The sequence below is a fragment of the Armigeres subalbatus genome, chromosome 3, assembly GCF_024139115.2.
Source record: "Armigeres subalbatus isolate Guangzhou_Male chromosome 3, GZ_Asu_2, whole genome shotgun sequence".
Lineage (NCBI taxonomy): Eukaryota > Metazoa > Arthropoda > Insecta > Diptera > Culicidae > Armigeres > Armigeres subalbatus.
Window position 1 is genome coordinate 39497141 of NC_085141.1, and position 16298 is coordinate 39513438.

The 16298-nt window shown below is 43.9% G+C and overlaps 3 protein-coding genes and 1 long non-coding RNA gene across 4 annotated transcripts in view; 2 read left to right on the forward strand and 2 right to left on the reverse strand.

The window, feature by feature from the left end:
• Positions 1 to 6949, reverse strand: part of LOC134226168 (uncharacterized) — a 134741-nt gene extending 127792 nt beyond the window's left edge. The window contains exon 1 of the mRNA XM_062706764.1: positions 5815 to 6949. Coding sequence (XP_062562748.1) covers positions 6141 to 6923 — 783 coding nt within the window. The 5' untranslated portion in view covers positions 6924 to 6949 and the 3' untranslated portion in view covers positions 5815 to 6140. The remainder of the gene's footprint in view (positions 1 to 5814) is intronic.
• LOC134226167 (uncharacterized) lies at positions 284 to 13157 on the forward strand. Its single transcript, XM_062706763.1, has 4 exons — positions 284 to 610; positions 666 to 752; positions 817 to 1485; positions 12436 to 13157. Exons 1-4 carry the CDS (start codon positions 580 to 582, stop codon positions 12636 to 12638), a joined length of 990 nt encoding a protein of 329 aa, XP_062562747.1. The 5' UTR covers positions 284 to 579; the 3' UTR covers positions 12639 to 13157.
• Positions 13158 to 13295: 138 nt separating this feature from the next.
• LOC134226169 (uncharacterized) lies at positions 13296 to 14183 on the forward strand. Its single transcript, XM_062706765.1, has 2 exons — positions 13296 to 13684; positions 13756 to 14183. The coding sequence occupies exons 1-2, from the start codon at positions 13517 to 13519 to the stop codon at positions 14164 to 14166; spliced, it is 579 nt and encodes a 192-aa protein (XP_062562749.1). The 5' UTR covers positions 13296 to 13516; the 3' UTR covers positions 14167 to 14183.
• On the reverse strand, positions 14151 to 16072 carry LOC134226170 (uncharacterized). The gene is made up of 2 exons (XR_009983410.1): positions 14879 to 16072; positions 14151 to 14820 (listed from the first exon to the last, which is right to left on the reverse strand). It is a non-coding gene; the product is annotated as an uncharacterized LOC134226170 (long non-coding RNA).
• Between the last annotated feature and the right edge of the window lie 226 nt (positions 16073 to 16298).

Genomic DNA, 16298 nt, shown 5'->3' on the forward strand with positions numbered 1-16298 from the left:
ATAATAAGTATACCACTAGTGTGTCATTAGCATATAATACTAAGGACACACCTGTGGTACTTGTACCATGGTACAAGAGGACATGAAAATTATTCCAAGACTATCTTTGTTAAAGACAATAATTGGTATGGTACTCATTTCAAGATTATTGTAACATGATACTTATACCACCAGTGTGTCATTAGTATAACATTAATGAATCTACGTTAATATTTCTTTCAGTGCATGCTTGCAAAAAAAAAGTAAAACGGTGTAGCTAATATTTACACCGCAAAAACGAAAACATCTTCGCTCCGTCAGCTGTCAGAAAATTAGAAAAATACTAAAAAATTATATTGAAAACAATATTCAGCGTTTTAAATTAAATTTTGTGGTAAATATTAAATTGTTGCTTAAAAATAATGCTTTCCGATGGGCACTGAAGGCTTACGCATTCGGTTCGAGTGATTTACCTAGAATTTACCCAAAGGTTTTGCGGAAAACCGAATCAGTTCATTGCGCGGGAGCTATTGTTTACATTTTCTCATTGCTCCGAGGCGACGACGGATCGTGGATAAAATTTCCTGGAACCTGGAATAGATGGACAATTGCCATAATTATGCCACGACCTGTAAGCCAGTTTTAGTTTTTACATACGATTGAACCTAATCGGCTTTATATTACAGCGAAAAAGAGGCGAATCCCCATATCAGACGACATTCACATAATCATCAAGAAGTTCCGGGATAAGGACAAGCACGATGAGAAACCCTGTAAGTTTCGGGCTGATTTATTTCTGGAGGGAAGTTGAAGAATCGAAAAGTTACATGTTTTTAGCGACATCCGGAGACCATGATTATGACGACGAGCACAGTATGGATTCTGAGGAGCTGAGGCGAATCCGACAGCAAGAGCCATCGTCATCTTGCGTGGCTCCAAGTGCCTCGTCGAGCAACAGCAATAGCGGAGCCATGAATAATGTTATGGGAACAATAATGGCTAGTGGAACTGGAATTACCATCGGCACGGGTGGAATTGCTATGCAGCAGCAGCAACCAGTTTCCTCGCAGTCCGACGATATCAAGCTGATACTGAAGAAGCTGACCAATATCGAGGAACTGCTGAAGGTGGTGGCAGAGCAGAGCTTTAACCGGTTAGCTGCTTTGAAGCAGGAAGCCGGTGGGGCGACGACGGTGGTTCCTACAACGGCCACCAATCTGGGACTGATGACCGAACCTAACTGCATCAGTATGGAGGCCAGTTTCAAGTTTCCTCTGAGGACACTGAAGGAACTGATCGAACTGAACAAGGGTATATGCAGCGACGAAAGTCTGTACAATAAGCTGTTCGAGTATCTGACCAAGATTAAGCTAGAATGTGATGAAAACATCGTGATGAACGCCCTGGCGTTGATTGTCAGCGACGAGGTATTGGACGCTGTCACGTGGGACGGAGGGAAGAAGTTTAAACTGTCCTCGTTGGTGATCTTCAGTGACTCTTTGTATGGTAAGTTAATTAGTATATGGATCCTTAGGAGAGTTGATCTTTTTTCAGATTTTTTTTTTGCCATCTTGATCATCTTGTTTGATCCAGGGTGAGACGACCCTACGTTGTGTTTAATTTTGATGTGGTGAACTCTCCGGGCGACGAGTAAGAAAACTAGTTCTTCGACTGAACTTCTGATTTATTGCCTCCGAGAGGCAGCTCGGAGGTTACTTTCGAGACACTATACAAACATTGAGTCTAGAGTCGCCTTTTATAGGCGACTCTTAGTACGGCAAAAAAGATACAATAATTTTGGGACGTGTGCAAAACAATTTAAATTTAAATCTAATAGGTTTATCTGCGCGGCAAACGATCGCTTTGCGATCAGTGTTGGCGCGCAGGTTGAAACAATACACAGAACAGAAAATGAACAAAACAATGCACGCTCCTCTGTTGGGCGCGTTCTTCTCCATACGCTAAGAGAAGAATGAATTCTGTCATCAAAAGAAAAAGTAGAACCATGAAAAAAAAATTCACAGCGAGGTATGGGATGCAGCTCTCAAAATAATTTTCAGAATTTCAAAATGATATTTATTTACAAATAATTTATAGCATGAGGTTAGAAATTTGATTATCTACATTATACATATATTAATTTGATTGTTAATGACAATGAAGTTTTTTCTTGAAATGATTCCGGAGATGGTAGTACTTTTAATGTTTATTGAATTTCTAATCCCGCCTAAATTATTTTCAAAAAAACCCAGATTAATCCACCTAGCAGTGATGATGCCTTTCTCGTGCATTATAAAATATATTGAAAGAATCACATTAGAAAGGTCAAAAAAACTCTTTAGGAGAATAGATCACTTTTTTTCGATCATTTTGCATGTTTTTGCATTAGTTAAAATGTATTGCCATCATTTTCGGAAAAAAAAATTTTTTCGGTTTTGAATTTTTTTTTTCCAAGGGGGGAAAAATAATGATTTTTCAATAATTCCGAAATGCAATGTCCGATCGAGCCAATTTTCAATTACAAACAATGGGACCGCATTCCCCGTCGAATGCAACTTGTTGCGAGTAAATCGGATAATGCTAAGTTCCAAAAAGTGTGTCTACAAAATTTGTACACATACACACACACACATACATACATACACACATACAGACATCACCTCAATTCGTCGAGCTGAGTAGATCGGTATATAAAAATCGGCCCTCCGGGCCTCCTATCAAAATTTTGTTTTTGAAGCAATATTATTGCCTTACGTACACTTAGTGTACGAGAAAGGCAAAAATCTCTGTTTGTAATTTTTAAAATTATTTTCAATTCCATTGGCTATACCTTGCCGTGTTAAATTTCAGTGATTCTGCTTTTCCTCTGATGACAGCGTTCATCCACTTCTCCTCGCGTATAGCCAGCAGCACAGCACAGCGACGATGACATCGGCACGATGTGTGATCGGACATACCGCCGCTCCAAAACGAACGTTTTGCAATTACGTTTTGATGTCTGCTACTGCTGCTGTTGGTGCGGCAGGTCGAAAGTGATCGCTTGACATGGCTGTCGTTGGATGATGATGCGAATGGATTGATTGGGTTGGATGATGTGACCGGATGGATTGATTGGGTTGGATGATGTGTCCGGATGTGACCGCTGGGGTCGAATGTGACCATTGGGGTCCGAATGGCGCAACGGCCGGGTAGGATGAAGCAACGGACTGGGACGGATGGTACGCTCCGCTCCACTAACACTCTGTAGCTCGGCACAGCGGCTTGTCGATTTCCTCTTCTTTGGCTTCTTTGGATTTGGCTGTCCAGCTGGAACGACTGGGATTCTCGGTGTCCGGCTGGGATGCACGGGTTCGACTGGGATGTTATCCAACGGAAGCCCCGAAGATGAGGATGTCAAGTGTGCTTGTTTGCTTCTTCTTCTTCTTCAGCGTTTTGGATCTGGCGGTCTGGCTGAACGGCAGGCTGATCGCTTGGTATGCTCGGGACCCGACTTGGTAGCACAGGTTCGCTGCGACGTTATCCAAAACGGTGTGTAGAAGAAAAAGCTTGATCTAGTGTCCAACTGATGTCAGCAGCTCCTTTTCTCTCCGTCGGAAATTTGATTCCAGGCACCATCCTGGTCACGGCACCAATGATTCGTCCAGGGTGGGACGACCCTACCCTACGACCCTACGACCCTACTCTCCGGGCGACGAGTAAGAAAACTACTTCTTCGACTGAACTTCTGATTTATTGCCTCCGAGAGGCAGCTCGGAGGTTACTTTCGAGACACTGTACAAACATTGAGTCTAGAGTCGCCTTTTATAGGCGACTCTTAGTACGGCAAAAAAGATACAATAATTTGGGGACGTATGCAAAACAATGCAAAACGACTGCTTTGAGCGTGCTTACAGCGGCACACTAGGAGTTAACTTCCTGAAATCAGTATAGCGAAAGGCATCTAAGGTTCGATTTCTCAAAATTAAGCACTTTAATTGAAAAAATATTTGGTAGGCGTAGTAGCGGACACCATCCTTCATAACCGATACCAAATAGTTTTTCATGAAAAGTTCCTAATTTTGAGGAAACCAGCGTTAGATGTCTTTCGCCATACAAATTTCTGGCGGTTAACTCTTGCTGGCTATTTTGTGCATATACTATAGCGCCTGGATGTGGCTGCGGCGAGTAGAAAATCAGCCACTGCCAATAATTCATTTAAATTTAAATCTAATAGGACTATCTGCGCGCCAAACGATCGCTTTGCGATCAGTGTTGGCGCGCTGGTTGTAACAATACACAGAACAGAATAGTGCTGTCCAATGAGAGCTTGAAGTAGATCGAAGTTTCTTCCTGTCCTGCTCATGCCCATTTGTTGACAAAAACGAACGAGCAGGACGGGAACAACTTTGAGCTACTTCGAGCTGCTCATTGGACAGCACTAATATGAACAAAACGATGCACGCTCCTCTGTTTGACGCTTTCTTCTCAATAGCCAGCATCACAGCACAGCGACGATGACATCGGCACGATGTGTGATCGAACATATCAAGACAAAATTTTCAAAACGACTTATCTGCTTTTGTAAACAAAGATTCAAACGACGATTTGACGAATCTGATAGCTCTCCCACGCAAACTAACACCATCAACGGGTAGCGGAAACCTTCACCTTCCTATTGGTGGTGTTGGTTTGCGTGGGAGAGCTATCAGATTCGTCAATTCGTCGTTTGAATCTTTGTTTACAAAAGCAGATAAGTCGTTTTGAAAATTTTGTCTAGATATCTGACACCCATTCTGAATATGCCCTTTTGGATATCCGATACCTTTGAAATGTGTTTGGAACTTTCGGAACGATTTTCGATTTTATTTCCCTTTATTTTTGTAAATGATACGAAAATTATTTTAAGATTTTAGTGGAATGTATTTATTTGTCATAAGACGAGTTTGTACAATTCCATTTAATTTCCCTACTTTGTTATACCTTTGACAGATACGTATTTCGACCTCAACAGTAAGGTCGTCTTCAGTGTCTCGTTCTTAACTCGAGTCGAGTCAAGTACGAGACACTGAAGACTACCTTACTGTTGAAGTCGAAATACGTATCTGTCAAAGGTACAATAAAGTAGTGGAATTAAATGGAATTGTACAAACTCGTTTTATGACAAGTTTTTGTAAATGTTATCAACGGTGCAACAAAATGAAGAAATGAAACGGGTTTCAGTAGAAGTTTCTAGTCTCCGAGGATGAATGCTATATTCCTAATCAGTGGCGTAGCCACGGGGGTGGTTTTGGGCATAACCCCCCCCCCCAGAGACAAAATTTTTAGAAGAATTTTTTTTTTCGAAAAAAAGAATGTTCAGAAAGCCTGCTTCCTAACCATCTTCGGTCTACAGCGAAGCGTCGCACACTACCTGATATTCCAACAAATCAGACTAAAGCCGGCCTGTGCGGTATATAAGAGCAGCTCATGCAACTCGTGGTTCATTCGCCTCTTCCACGTACCGTCCGCGATCTGCACCCCACCATAGATGGTACACAGCACTTTCCTTTCGAAAACTCCACGTGCACGTTGGTCCTCCACGAGTATCGTCAAGATCTCGTGTCCGTAGAAGACTACCGGTCTAATGAGCATTTTGTAGATTGTCAGTTTGGTACGGCGGGGAACTCTATTCGATCGGAGCGTCTTGCGGAGTCCAAAGTACGTACGAGTTCCAGCCACTATGCGTCTCCGAATTTCTCTGCTGGTATCATTGCTACATGAGATCGAGGAATCTTCTGCATCTCCGTAAGCGTCACGGGAAAGGGATAGTTGTCTAGATGAGAAGGTAATCTATAGTAAGTTGCCTTGGTAAGCGACTAAATTATTATTTTATACGTCTTATATCAAAGTAATTCACTGTCCCGCACAAAGCAGACCTAAGAATTTTGATGATCGCGCTATCGTTCTGCATCCGATAGAAAACACGAGAAAACGCGTACTGAATTTTGCACTGTTCAATCAATTTACTCATCAGCATAAAACAGAACTCAAAACACGTTCAATCGCAAATTAATTGATTAACCTTCCAACCGCACACAACAAATAATCCATCACCACCACCTTTCCGATCGAACAAAACAGAACTAATTACCCGGATCCGCATCCGATACAGCCACATTCATTTTCATTTATTTAGTTAACATCTAAACAGATAACACTGAATCAACAATTTGACGCCACAATACACGGTTCGAGGCCGCATCTCTCCATCCTCGGATACGCCCCACGCTCGCCAAGTCGTTCTGCACCTGGTCTGCCCATCTCGCTCGCTGCGCTCCACGCTGTCTCGTACCTGCCGAATCGGAAGCGAACACCATCTTTGCAGGGTTGCTGTCCGGCATTCTTGCAACATGTCCTGCCCATCGTACCCTTCCGGCTTTAGCTACCTTCTGGATACTGGGTTCGCAGTAGAGTTGCGTGAGCTCATGGTTCATTCTTCGCCGCCACACACCGTCTTCTTGCACACCGCCAAAGATGGTCCTAAGCACCCGTCTCTCGAATACTCCTAGTGCTTGCAAGTCCTCCTCGAGCATTGTCCATGTTTCATGTCCGTAGAGGACAACCGGTCTTATAAGCGTCTTGTACATGACACATTTGGTGCGGTGGCGAATCTTTTTCGACCGCAGTTTCTTCTGGAGCCCGTAGTAGGCCCGACTTCCACAGATGATGCGCCTTCGTATTTCACGACTATCGTTGTTGTCAGCCGTTAGCAAGGATCCGAGGTAGACGAATTCCTCGACCATCTCGAAGGTATCCCCGTCTATCGTAACACTGCTTCCCAGGCGGGCCTTGTCGCGCTCGGTTCCGCCCACAAGCATGTACTTTGTCTTCGACGCATTCACCACCAGTCCAACTTTTGTTGCCTCACGTTTCAGGCGGGTGTACAGTTCTGCCACCGTTGCAAATGTTCGGCCAACAATGTCCATGTCATCCGCGAAGCAAATAAATTGACTGGATCTGTTGAAAATCGTACCCCGGCTGTTACACCCGGCTCTCCGCATGACATCTTCTAGCGCAATGTTGAACAACAGGCACGAAAGTCCATCACCTTGTCTTAGTCCCCGGCGCGATTCGAACGAACTGGAGTGTTCGCCCGAGATCTTCACACAGTTTTGCACACCATCCACCGTTGCTTTGATCAGTCTGGTAAGCTTCCCAGGGAAGCTGTTCTCGTCCATAATTTTCCATAGCTCTACGCGGTCTATACTGTCGTATGCCGTCTTGAAATCAACGAACAGATGGTGCGTTGGGACCTGGTATTCACGGCATTTTTGAAGGATTTGCCGTACAGTAAAGATCTGGTCCGTTGTCGAGCGGCCGTCAACGAAGCCGGCTTGATAACTTCCCACGAACTCGTTCACTAATGGTGACAGACGACGGAAGATGATCTGGGATATCACTTTGTAGGCGGCATCAAGGATGGTGATCGCTCGAAAGTTCTCACACTCCAATTTGTCGCCTTTCTTGTAGATGGGGCATATAACCCCTTCCTTCCACTCCTCCGGTAGCTGTTCGGTTTCCCAGATTCTGACTATCAGTTTGTGCAGGCAAGTGGCCAGCTTTTCCGGGGCCATTTTGATGAGCTCAGCTCCGATACCATCCTTACCAGCTGCTTTATTGGTCTTTAGCTGTTGAATGGCATCCTTAGCTTCTCTCAAGGTGGGGGCTGGTTTGCTTCCATCGTCCGCTGAACTGACGTAGTCATCTCCTCCGCTGCCTTGACTTTCACTGCCTGTACTCTCAGCGCCATTCAGATGTTCCTCGTAGTGCTGCTTCCACCTTTCGATCACCACACGTTCGTCCGTCAAGATGCTCCCAGCTGTTCCATCTCCTCGCACTCCGCTTCTTTCAGGCGGCGTTTCTTCTCCTGAAAAAGGCGGGTCTGCTGTCTCCGCTTCCGTCTATAACGTTCCACGTTCTGCCAGGTACCTTGCTGCAGCGCGACCGCCCGCACTGCGTCCTTCTCCTCCAGAATCTGTCTGCACTCTTCGTCGAACAAATCGTTCCGTCGACTTCGACCCATATACCCGACGTTGTTCTCCGCTGCGTCGTTAATGGCTGCTTTGGCTGTATTCCAGCAGTCCTCAAGAGGGGCCCCATCGAGCTCACCCTCTTCCGGCAACGCTGCCTCGAGATGCTGCGCGTATGCAGTGGCGACATCAGGTTGCTTCAGTCGCTCTAGGTCGTACCGCGGCGGTCGTCGGTACCGAACATTGTTGATGACGGATAGTTTTGGGCGCAGTTTAACCATCACCAGATAGTGGTCAGAGTCGATGTTAGCGCCACGATATGTCCTGACGTCGATAATACAGCCACATAGACGCTCCTTTGATTCCGCCGTCAGGAAATTTGATTTGGTCGTAGTAAAGTCGTACCGTCTGTGGGCAAGTGGTGCTGTTCAATAGTCGTACAACTTGCCCACAGACGGTTCGGCTTTACTCAAATCGAACCACATTTCCTGGAGGCTTGGTATTGGAAGTTTCCACCACTACAAATCCATGGTTGATGATTTTTATGACACAATTACATAGAAATTTGAGTGTCACAACGCTTCACCTTAAACTCGCTTTCCCTCGCCTTGCTTTCTTGATAAGTGCGCCTATGTCGATCTTGGTACCGTCGTCTGACGCCATTTGGCTACCAAGATATTGGAAGCTTTCAACATTCTCCACTGGTTGCCCGGTTACTGTGAACCTGGAAGGTCACCGTGTTTACATCCAACGCAACGATTTGATTTTGTTGACGTTGATGACTAAACCTGCCGAAGAGAAGCGCTCGGGAAGGTCGTTGAGCTTACTCTGCATGTCAGAGCGCCGTTGCGCGAGGAGTGCAACGTCATTAGCCAATTCGAAGTCGTTTAGGTGCTCCATGGTTATATGCGGATGTCATGGGGTCAGCTTTGAGCATCTCGGCTGATATGCGATCGACCCCTGGGGCTTTATTCGATGTCATGCCTTGGATGGCTGTTTGAATCTCTAGCAGTGATGGAGCTTCGGTATTGACGCGTATTATACGTCGGATTCTAGGCAGATCATGCCGAGGTGGTGATGGCCTGGCTGGAACAACTTGAAAAAGTTGTTCGAAGTGCTCGAACCAGCGTTTCAGCTGGTCAGTTGGGTCGGTCAATAACTGATCATTCGCGTCTTTAACAGGCATCGTTGCATTCATCTTGGCCCCGCTTACGCGTCGTGAGATATCGTAGAGGAGGCGAATGTCCCCGGTTGCGGCGGCTCTCTCTCCTTCGTCGGCCAGAGAGTCTGCCCACGCTTGCTTGTCCCGTCGACTTGAGCGTTTTACTTCCTTCTCAAGAGCCGAGTATCGTTGACGGGCTAAGACTTTGGCTCCTCTGGTATTTAATCGCTCTATCGCGGCTTTGGCTTCTCTTCGCTCCTCTATCTTTCCCCAGGTCTCATCGGTGATCCATTGTTTTCTCTGGGTGCGCTGTTCGCCCAGATTGTTCTCGCCGGTGGCGATGAAGGCATTCTTGATGACGGTCCATTGGTCTTCCACGCTGCCACCTTCCAGTCGGCGTGTGTTGAATCATCGTCCAACTCCTTCCTCCTGCCGACGAATTTGCGAAATGCGCAGGCGTATTTCGCCGATGAGGAGGTGATGATCAGGCGCGATATCGGCACTACGTTTATTCCGTACATCAAGAAGGCTCCGTTTCCATTTTCGGCTGATGCAGATGTGGTCGATTTGATTTTCTGTAAAGCCGTCATGGAAGACCCACGTGACTGGAACGATGAGGGAAGAGCGATTCCCAGATCACCATGTCGTTATTACCACAAAATTCTGCGAACAGCTCTCCATTTTCGCTCATTTCTCCGAGACCATGGCGTCCCATAATGCGCTCATGGTTCGAGTTGTCGTATCCGATCTTTGCATTGAAGTCGCCCAAACAGATCTTGATATCACCCTTCGGAATTCTTTCTACGACGGTATTGAGTTGACTGTAGAAGTTCTCTTTGTCTTGCAGATCGGCAGCATCGGTTGGCGCATAACATTGGACTATAGTAAGGTTTCGGACCCGTGTTCTAAATCTGACAACGATTATCCTTTCACTTATAGGTTCCCACTTCATAAGCGCAGAGTGCGCCTGAGCGCTTAGTAGGAAACCAACTCCGCGATTCCGGGGAGCGTGTTCACCTTGTAAACCAGAGTATAGCAGAACTTGTCCCGACGGCGTTCTGTGTTCTCCAAAGTTTGGCCAACGGACTTCACTCAGTCCCAGGATGTCAAGCTTCATGCGGCATGATTCATTGGCAAGTTGTGGTGCCAATTTACCTTGCTGGGCTAGAGTTAAAACCTTCTATGTTCCTATTCGTGTCCGTTGTTTCGCGCTAAGAGTCGTCGCCGTAAAATCAGTCCGTATTCTTTCATTATCGTATTCTCGAACAAATTGATGTTTCGGGAACAGTAGATTGTTAACCCAAGGTTCCCTATCCACCGGGATGGAGCTGCCAGCTGCCAGGGAATAGCATTTCATACTCAGCCGCTGGATGCCCGAACAGACGCTGTTGGAGCCGCACCTCCTTGGTGAACAGACGCTCGATCAGTCGGGTCAAATTTGTTTAAAGTCCCACCCAATACCAGAACTAGGCTAGTGCGCTTTGATCGCGTGTCGCTTTGATAGGGCCTGCTTGGGGACACATGCAGTTCAACAGAGCTGTCGAACCCCACAACATCCTAGTCAGACCCCACAGAACGCACCCTCTCACTCTAGCTGATGTCAGAAGGACAACCCTAGTAACATTTTGGTTTTATGCTGGTTTCATGACACTTTTGAAGAGTAAATTATGGTCTTCAAGAGCGTTATAAAACTTTAAATGTTACTTGGGAACAGTGCCCAGGCCAGGCCACACTACCAGCTAAGTACGCAACCCTTAGCTGGCGGTCAATTGTCATCGGAAGACTGTGAGTATTGTAACTTGTGAGGACCAGAGCTATGTTAGGCACTCCTTCCCGGATGTCAACTCACCATTTCGAATGGTAAAAAGAAATGATAACCATTCCCCTCCCTGGTCATGGACCATTCGACAACAATAATGAGCAGCTCGAAGTTATTCCCATCCCTCTCATGTCGGTTTATTGACGAAAAAAAATTAGTAGAACGGGAACAACTTCAAGCTACCTCGAGCTGCTCATTGGACAGCACTAACGGCTCTAATGTAGCGTACACACGCTCAAACACGTTGAACCAAGATTGACTCCGCCCTCAAGAAAATGCTTCGGTTGCTGCTTTGTTTGATCGTGTGTGAAGTTGTTTGAACAACCATTTGACGGTTGGCGGCTCGGTTGGAAAAAATCAAAGCGGTTTGATTTTGGTTTGAGCTGTCGAGGGCGGAGTCAAAGTTTGCCGAGCATCCTCGAGCGTTTGTAGTGAAGTCGCACAAACTACCATATATTTTTAGATGGTTGGTGTTCAAGTTGGCGCGTCGGTCGTTCGTGTGTGGTATTGTTGGTCGAATAAATTAAGTGTTCGTGTCGCGGTTTGTGGAACATGCTCGATGCTTGACTAAACGAGGGGTGGAGTCAATGTTGGTTCAACTGCTTGACCGTGTGTATGCTCCACTATGGAGCGTACACACGGTCAAGCAGTTTGACGAACATTTAATTTCGAAACGACTTATGGAACGTACACACGGTCAAGCAGTTTGACCAACATAGACTCCACCTCTCGTTTATTCAAACATCTATCCAGTTTTACCAACAGCGGCACGAACAATCAATTTATTCGACCAACAATATCACACACGAACGACCGAAGCGCCAACTTGAGCACCAACCTTCAAAAAATATATGAGGGTTTGTGCAACTTCACTACAAATGCTCAAACATGTTCGGCGAACCTTGACTCCACCCCGACAACTCAAACCAAAATCAAACCGTTTTAATTTTTTCTAACCGAGCCGCCAACTGTCAAATGGTTGTTCGAACAACTTCACACACGTTCAAACAAAGCAGCAACCGAAGCGTTTTCTGGGGGGCGGAGTCAATGTTCGTCAGACTGCTTGACTGGTGTGTACGTTGCATTATGTAGCAATTTTTTAGTCAACCAACGTAAGTACCCAGATGTACTTTTCTGTATTACTCTATACCGTGCACGCACCATACTTTGCGCAGTTAAGGAAATGCAAAATTTTATCAACTCGTACAACTTACAAAAAGTTGCTATCCGCCTGAAATAGTCTCCATGCTGTAGTATTACTATCATATTATTGTTTGAGAACTAAATTTAGAACAAAAAATTGAATAAATAGTAAATTGAACTTCAAAGCAGACCCCTTATTATATGCCTAACTTCGCGCAAATAACTTGGGAAATTTCTAACACGAAGCAAACGTCTATCATACAATGTTTTAACAAATGCCAGAAAAAATGCTCAACCAATAGTTTCAAAGCTGAAATCTGAATTAAACATAACATGTTTTGCAGTTGCCTGGTTCAAGGATCGGCTCAAGTACGATGAGTACGTAGCCGAGATGAAGGACGCCATCGACAAGTCCCACAAACGATTTGCCAAGATGAAGACGAAAAAGATATCTCAACAGCAGCAACACCAAACATTGACATTGACGACGGCCACAGGGACTACCACGGCCACTGTCGTCAGCGACGGTCAGCTCTTCCTAACGTAGTTTATTGATCTCTCATCCCACGCTTCATCGCTAATGGCCAGGTATGCCAAAATTTTATTATTATTCATTTGAGTATAATGAGGACAGACTTGTGGTATCGGTACCGTGGTACAATTATCTTAAAAAGAGTGTCACAATGATTATTGTCTTTGTTAAAAGCTTTGGCATTATTTCCTTGTCATCTTGCATCATGGTGCTCATACCAAAAATGTGTCCTTAGTATTATATCCAGTCATTTTGTTGTTTTAAACACTGCTACACAATTACACATTATTTCCTTTTAAAAGTCCCAACATAAGTTTCGACTATGTTTCGATATGACCCATCAGAAACTGATCAAAAAGAGATTACATATAAGATAATAATTGTTTTTCGTGGCAAAGATCCAACCGCAAAAAGAGCATGTTTTAGTCCTAGAAAGAGTGTGATCGATTACAAAAAAAATGGTTTTGCAACACACAATTAAGAAAACTAATACACAAATAAAAAGGAAAGTTTTAAATAAATCATTGAAAAATACATGTATATTGAGTTGTGAAAGCTTTGCATTTCCTATTTAACTCTAAATTAGTGACTCAAGTTTGTTGATATCTACTATAATAATAGGTATTATAAATCGGAGACGAGTCAGCCTCGGGCTGCAAGTCTCTTAAATAAAGACAAAAAAAAGTATTATAAATCTGTAGCTCTATTAGCTGATTCAAGAAATCGCAATTATTTGACCCTATTTGGACTTAGTAGGCTATCCGCTGTTATCATTTGCTCGTTCATGTCGAAGGATGCCGTGGTCGAAGGTACTCAGATGTGGTCGAACAAATGTCACGTGAAGTAGAAAAAAATTCCAGTTAGTATTTAGTTTCAAATATCAATAAAAAAACATGAAGTTACACTTCGACTCCAAATTGTGTCAGTATCCAAAGACGTACTTTGCATTCGTACTGAATATCCTACTCTGGAATCGTTTTTGTCTTACTAAAATTTGCACCAACTGTCCGTTTTACCGTCACTCAAGTACGTTCGCAGCAATTTATTTGGTTGTGCACTTGGTAAAATGTTCATCACTGTTAACCTGAATTCGAACTATTCTATTGTATTCTTTTCCTTTGCATTGGTTTAGGTTGTAGCATCACAAGAATTGATCCAGCGAATTGTCCTACCGAATGAAGAAACCGACGACAAACTAAGCTTTTCCCTTCGTGTCTGGAAATTGAACTTGAGTTTCAAAATATCTCATCAATATCTGCTCCTAGGGCGAGCTCTGTTTCATGTTCAAGCCTTGGCTAGAAGCCTGTACAATTTGCTGGTTGAAAACTATGATGCCCTGCTAGGTTTGATATTGTTTGTGCCACTATTTTTTGCCGTTGACGTGTACAGCTTTGTAATTGAATGGAATCGGCGCCGCGGACAGGATACTTTGAGAACATTTATTTGGAAGGAAGCTTTTAAACTAGGAACGACGGTTATATTCTGGAGTAATTTATGTTGTTTGCTGTACAATCAATACGCAGGATGTATTTTTGACAAATAGCGCATTTATTCAGATGATTTTGGTGTTTTGAGAAGTTAATTAATCAAGAAGTGTCACAAAAATAACCCTGGTTTCGGATGAAAAACGAGTTAAAGCTGAAAGATCTAAATGACCAAATTTGGTTATCATGCCTACAACTATATAGTCAGTAAACAAAAACTTTTCCAATAAGTGTGTGTCTGATTCATAATTTCTTGTGTGCCATGTGTGCAGCTTAGCGGGTACTGATGAAACCAAATTCCCAGCAGCAGGTACCAGCCGATCTCTCGCAATACATTTTCAGAACTTACTCTCTCAAATGTATTTTTGTACACATGTCAACCAAGTAGGATGAGTATTTAGTATTGTCCGGCTCCTACACTCCTGCGGAGGACGACGGAGGTCCTTCGTAGCTTAGTAGGGAAAGCACCTGTCATGCGAACTGGGGTCGTGGGATCAAACCCCACCGAAGGGGTGGTTACCCTCCAATACCTTTTCCGAACTAAATCTATCACATGTGGTACATATGCATAATCAAGTTTCAGACATAGTAATTAATTTCCACACCGGGTGGCTTAATACCCGGCATATAGGCAATTAACTTTGAATGTGCGGATCTCCTAGATGTTTTGAAATCTTGTTTCCGCATCCTTGAACTGCACAAAATGTCGGCATCTAAAATAAGATAAATATGCTCGAATCCATTCGAAACTATTTCATCGTTAATACTTACCGTTCGACAACAACCATACTTTTCAACGCAAACACCTCGATGAGAACGATGGAAACCGAGGTGTGCAGTAATATAAACAAGACGCCTAGCCAGCCACCCAGTTTGGTATGTGGCTGGCTGTCATTTTCCAACCCCCTCTCAAATACCTCTGCCCGCACCCAGTGACTGCTTAGGCTGTGAACCATTCCATCGATTCGTTTAACTTTAAGTTAAAATTTGACAGTTCGATTGTTATTTCGCCGTGGTTAAAAATAACCCTGCTCCGGAGCATGGTTAGTTTTGACAGTTCGATAGTTAAATCTTGTTCGCGAGCAAAATTGGCGCCAAATCCATTTCGCTTCAAATAACCATCAATCTGTCAAAACTCAAATGGGTCGGCTTCGGAGCAAAATTTTAACCACGATGGGAAAATAACCATCGAACTGTCAAATTTTAACTAAAAGTTAAACGAATCGGTGGAATGGTTCACAGCCTTAGATTACCGTACCTAGAGCTCAAGATACCTTGGTGTCAACCCTAGCTCTAAGTTTCAATAATTCAAGGAATATTTCTTGTAACTTGTAACTGTTACGAGTAAATCGTACTAATGTATAACAAATTCACGTATTTTTAGGAACTTTTAGGACAATAATAATTTTAGAATGCAAGTATAATAATTACTTTAAAGATTTCTGCCAATCATTCACTCGCCACGTTACAATGTTGTTTTGACAATCGGATACCTATACTTCGCTCCCTCACCGATAGGTTTTCAAACAGTATAGATGACGTTTCCTTCTATCAGGGCTGATGCGGCTCCTCCGTATATGAGGCAGTGCTTCCAGCAGCAACACTCCTAATCTCCCGGCGTGGCCCAATACTGTGTCAAGTGTGCAGAGAAGAAAATGTTGTGAATCACATAAACTACGACAGACTTTAAAAGAAAGAATAGCAAAAACGAAATTCGACTTCGTGGAAGGCCACAAACGTGCTCATTGCACGCGGTAAAATCAGGGGTGGCATTGTGCATATCGAATCGCAACTATACTCAATAAATATGTTGATTTTTATTGTCACTGAGCACAATTTGCTTGTTTATAAATTAACTGTCAATGAATTATTGGCTGTGGCTGGTTTTCGACCCGCCGCTGCCACATCCAGGCGCTATAATATATGCGCAAAATAACCAGCATGAGTTAACCGCCAGAAATTTGTATGGCGAAAGACTTCTAACGCGGGTTTTCTCAAAATTAGGAAATTTTCATGGAAAATATTTGTTACCGGTTATGTAGGAAGGTGTCCGCTACTACGCCTACCAAATATGTTTTCGATGTAGGTGCTTAATTTTGAGAAATCGAACCTTAGATGCCTTTCGCCATACTGATTTCAGAAAGTTAACTCCTAGTCAGGGATGCCAGATATACAGACATGTGTGTATTTA

What these genes read in the sequence shown, in the direction of transcription:
- LOC134226167 (XM_062706763.1), top strand. Translation starts at nt 580, where the DNA reads ATGGACAATTGCCATAATTATGCCACGACCT. An exon ending in CCATAATTATGCCACGACCT is followed by an intron (nt 611 to 665) that starts GTAAGCCAGTTT and finishes TTTATATTACAG; the next exon opens with CGAAAAAGAGGCGAATCCCC. An exon ending in CAAGCACGATGAGAAACCCT is followed by an intron (nt 753 to 816) that starts GTAAGTTTCGGG and finishes ACATGTTTTTAG; the next exon opens with CGACATCCGGAGACCATGAT.
- LOC134226169 (XM_062706765.1), top strand. Translation starts at nt 13,517, where the DNA reads ATGAAGTTACACTTCGACTCCAAATTGTGTCAGTATCCAAAGACGTAC. An exon ending in TTTATTTGGTTGTGCACTTG is followed by an intron (nt 13,685 to 13,755) that starts GTAAAATGTTCA and finishes GCATTGGTTTAG; the next exon opens with GTTGTAGCATCACAAGAATT.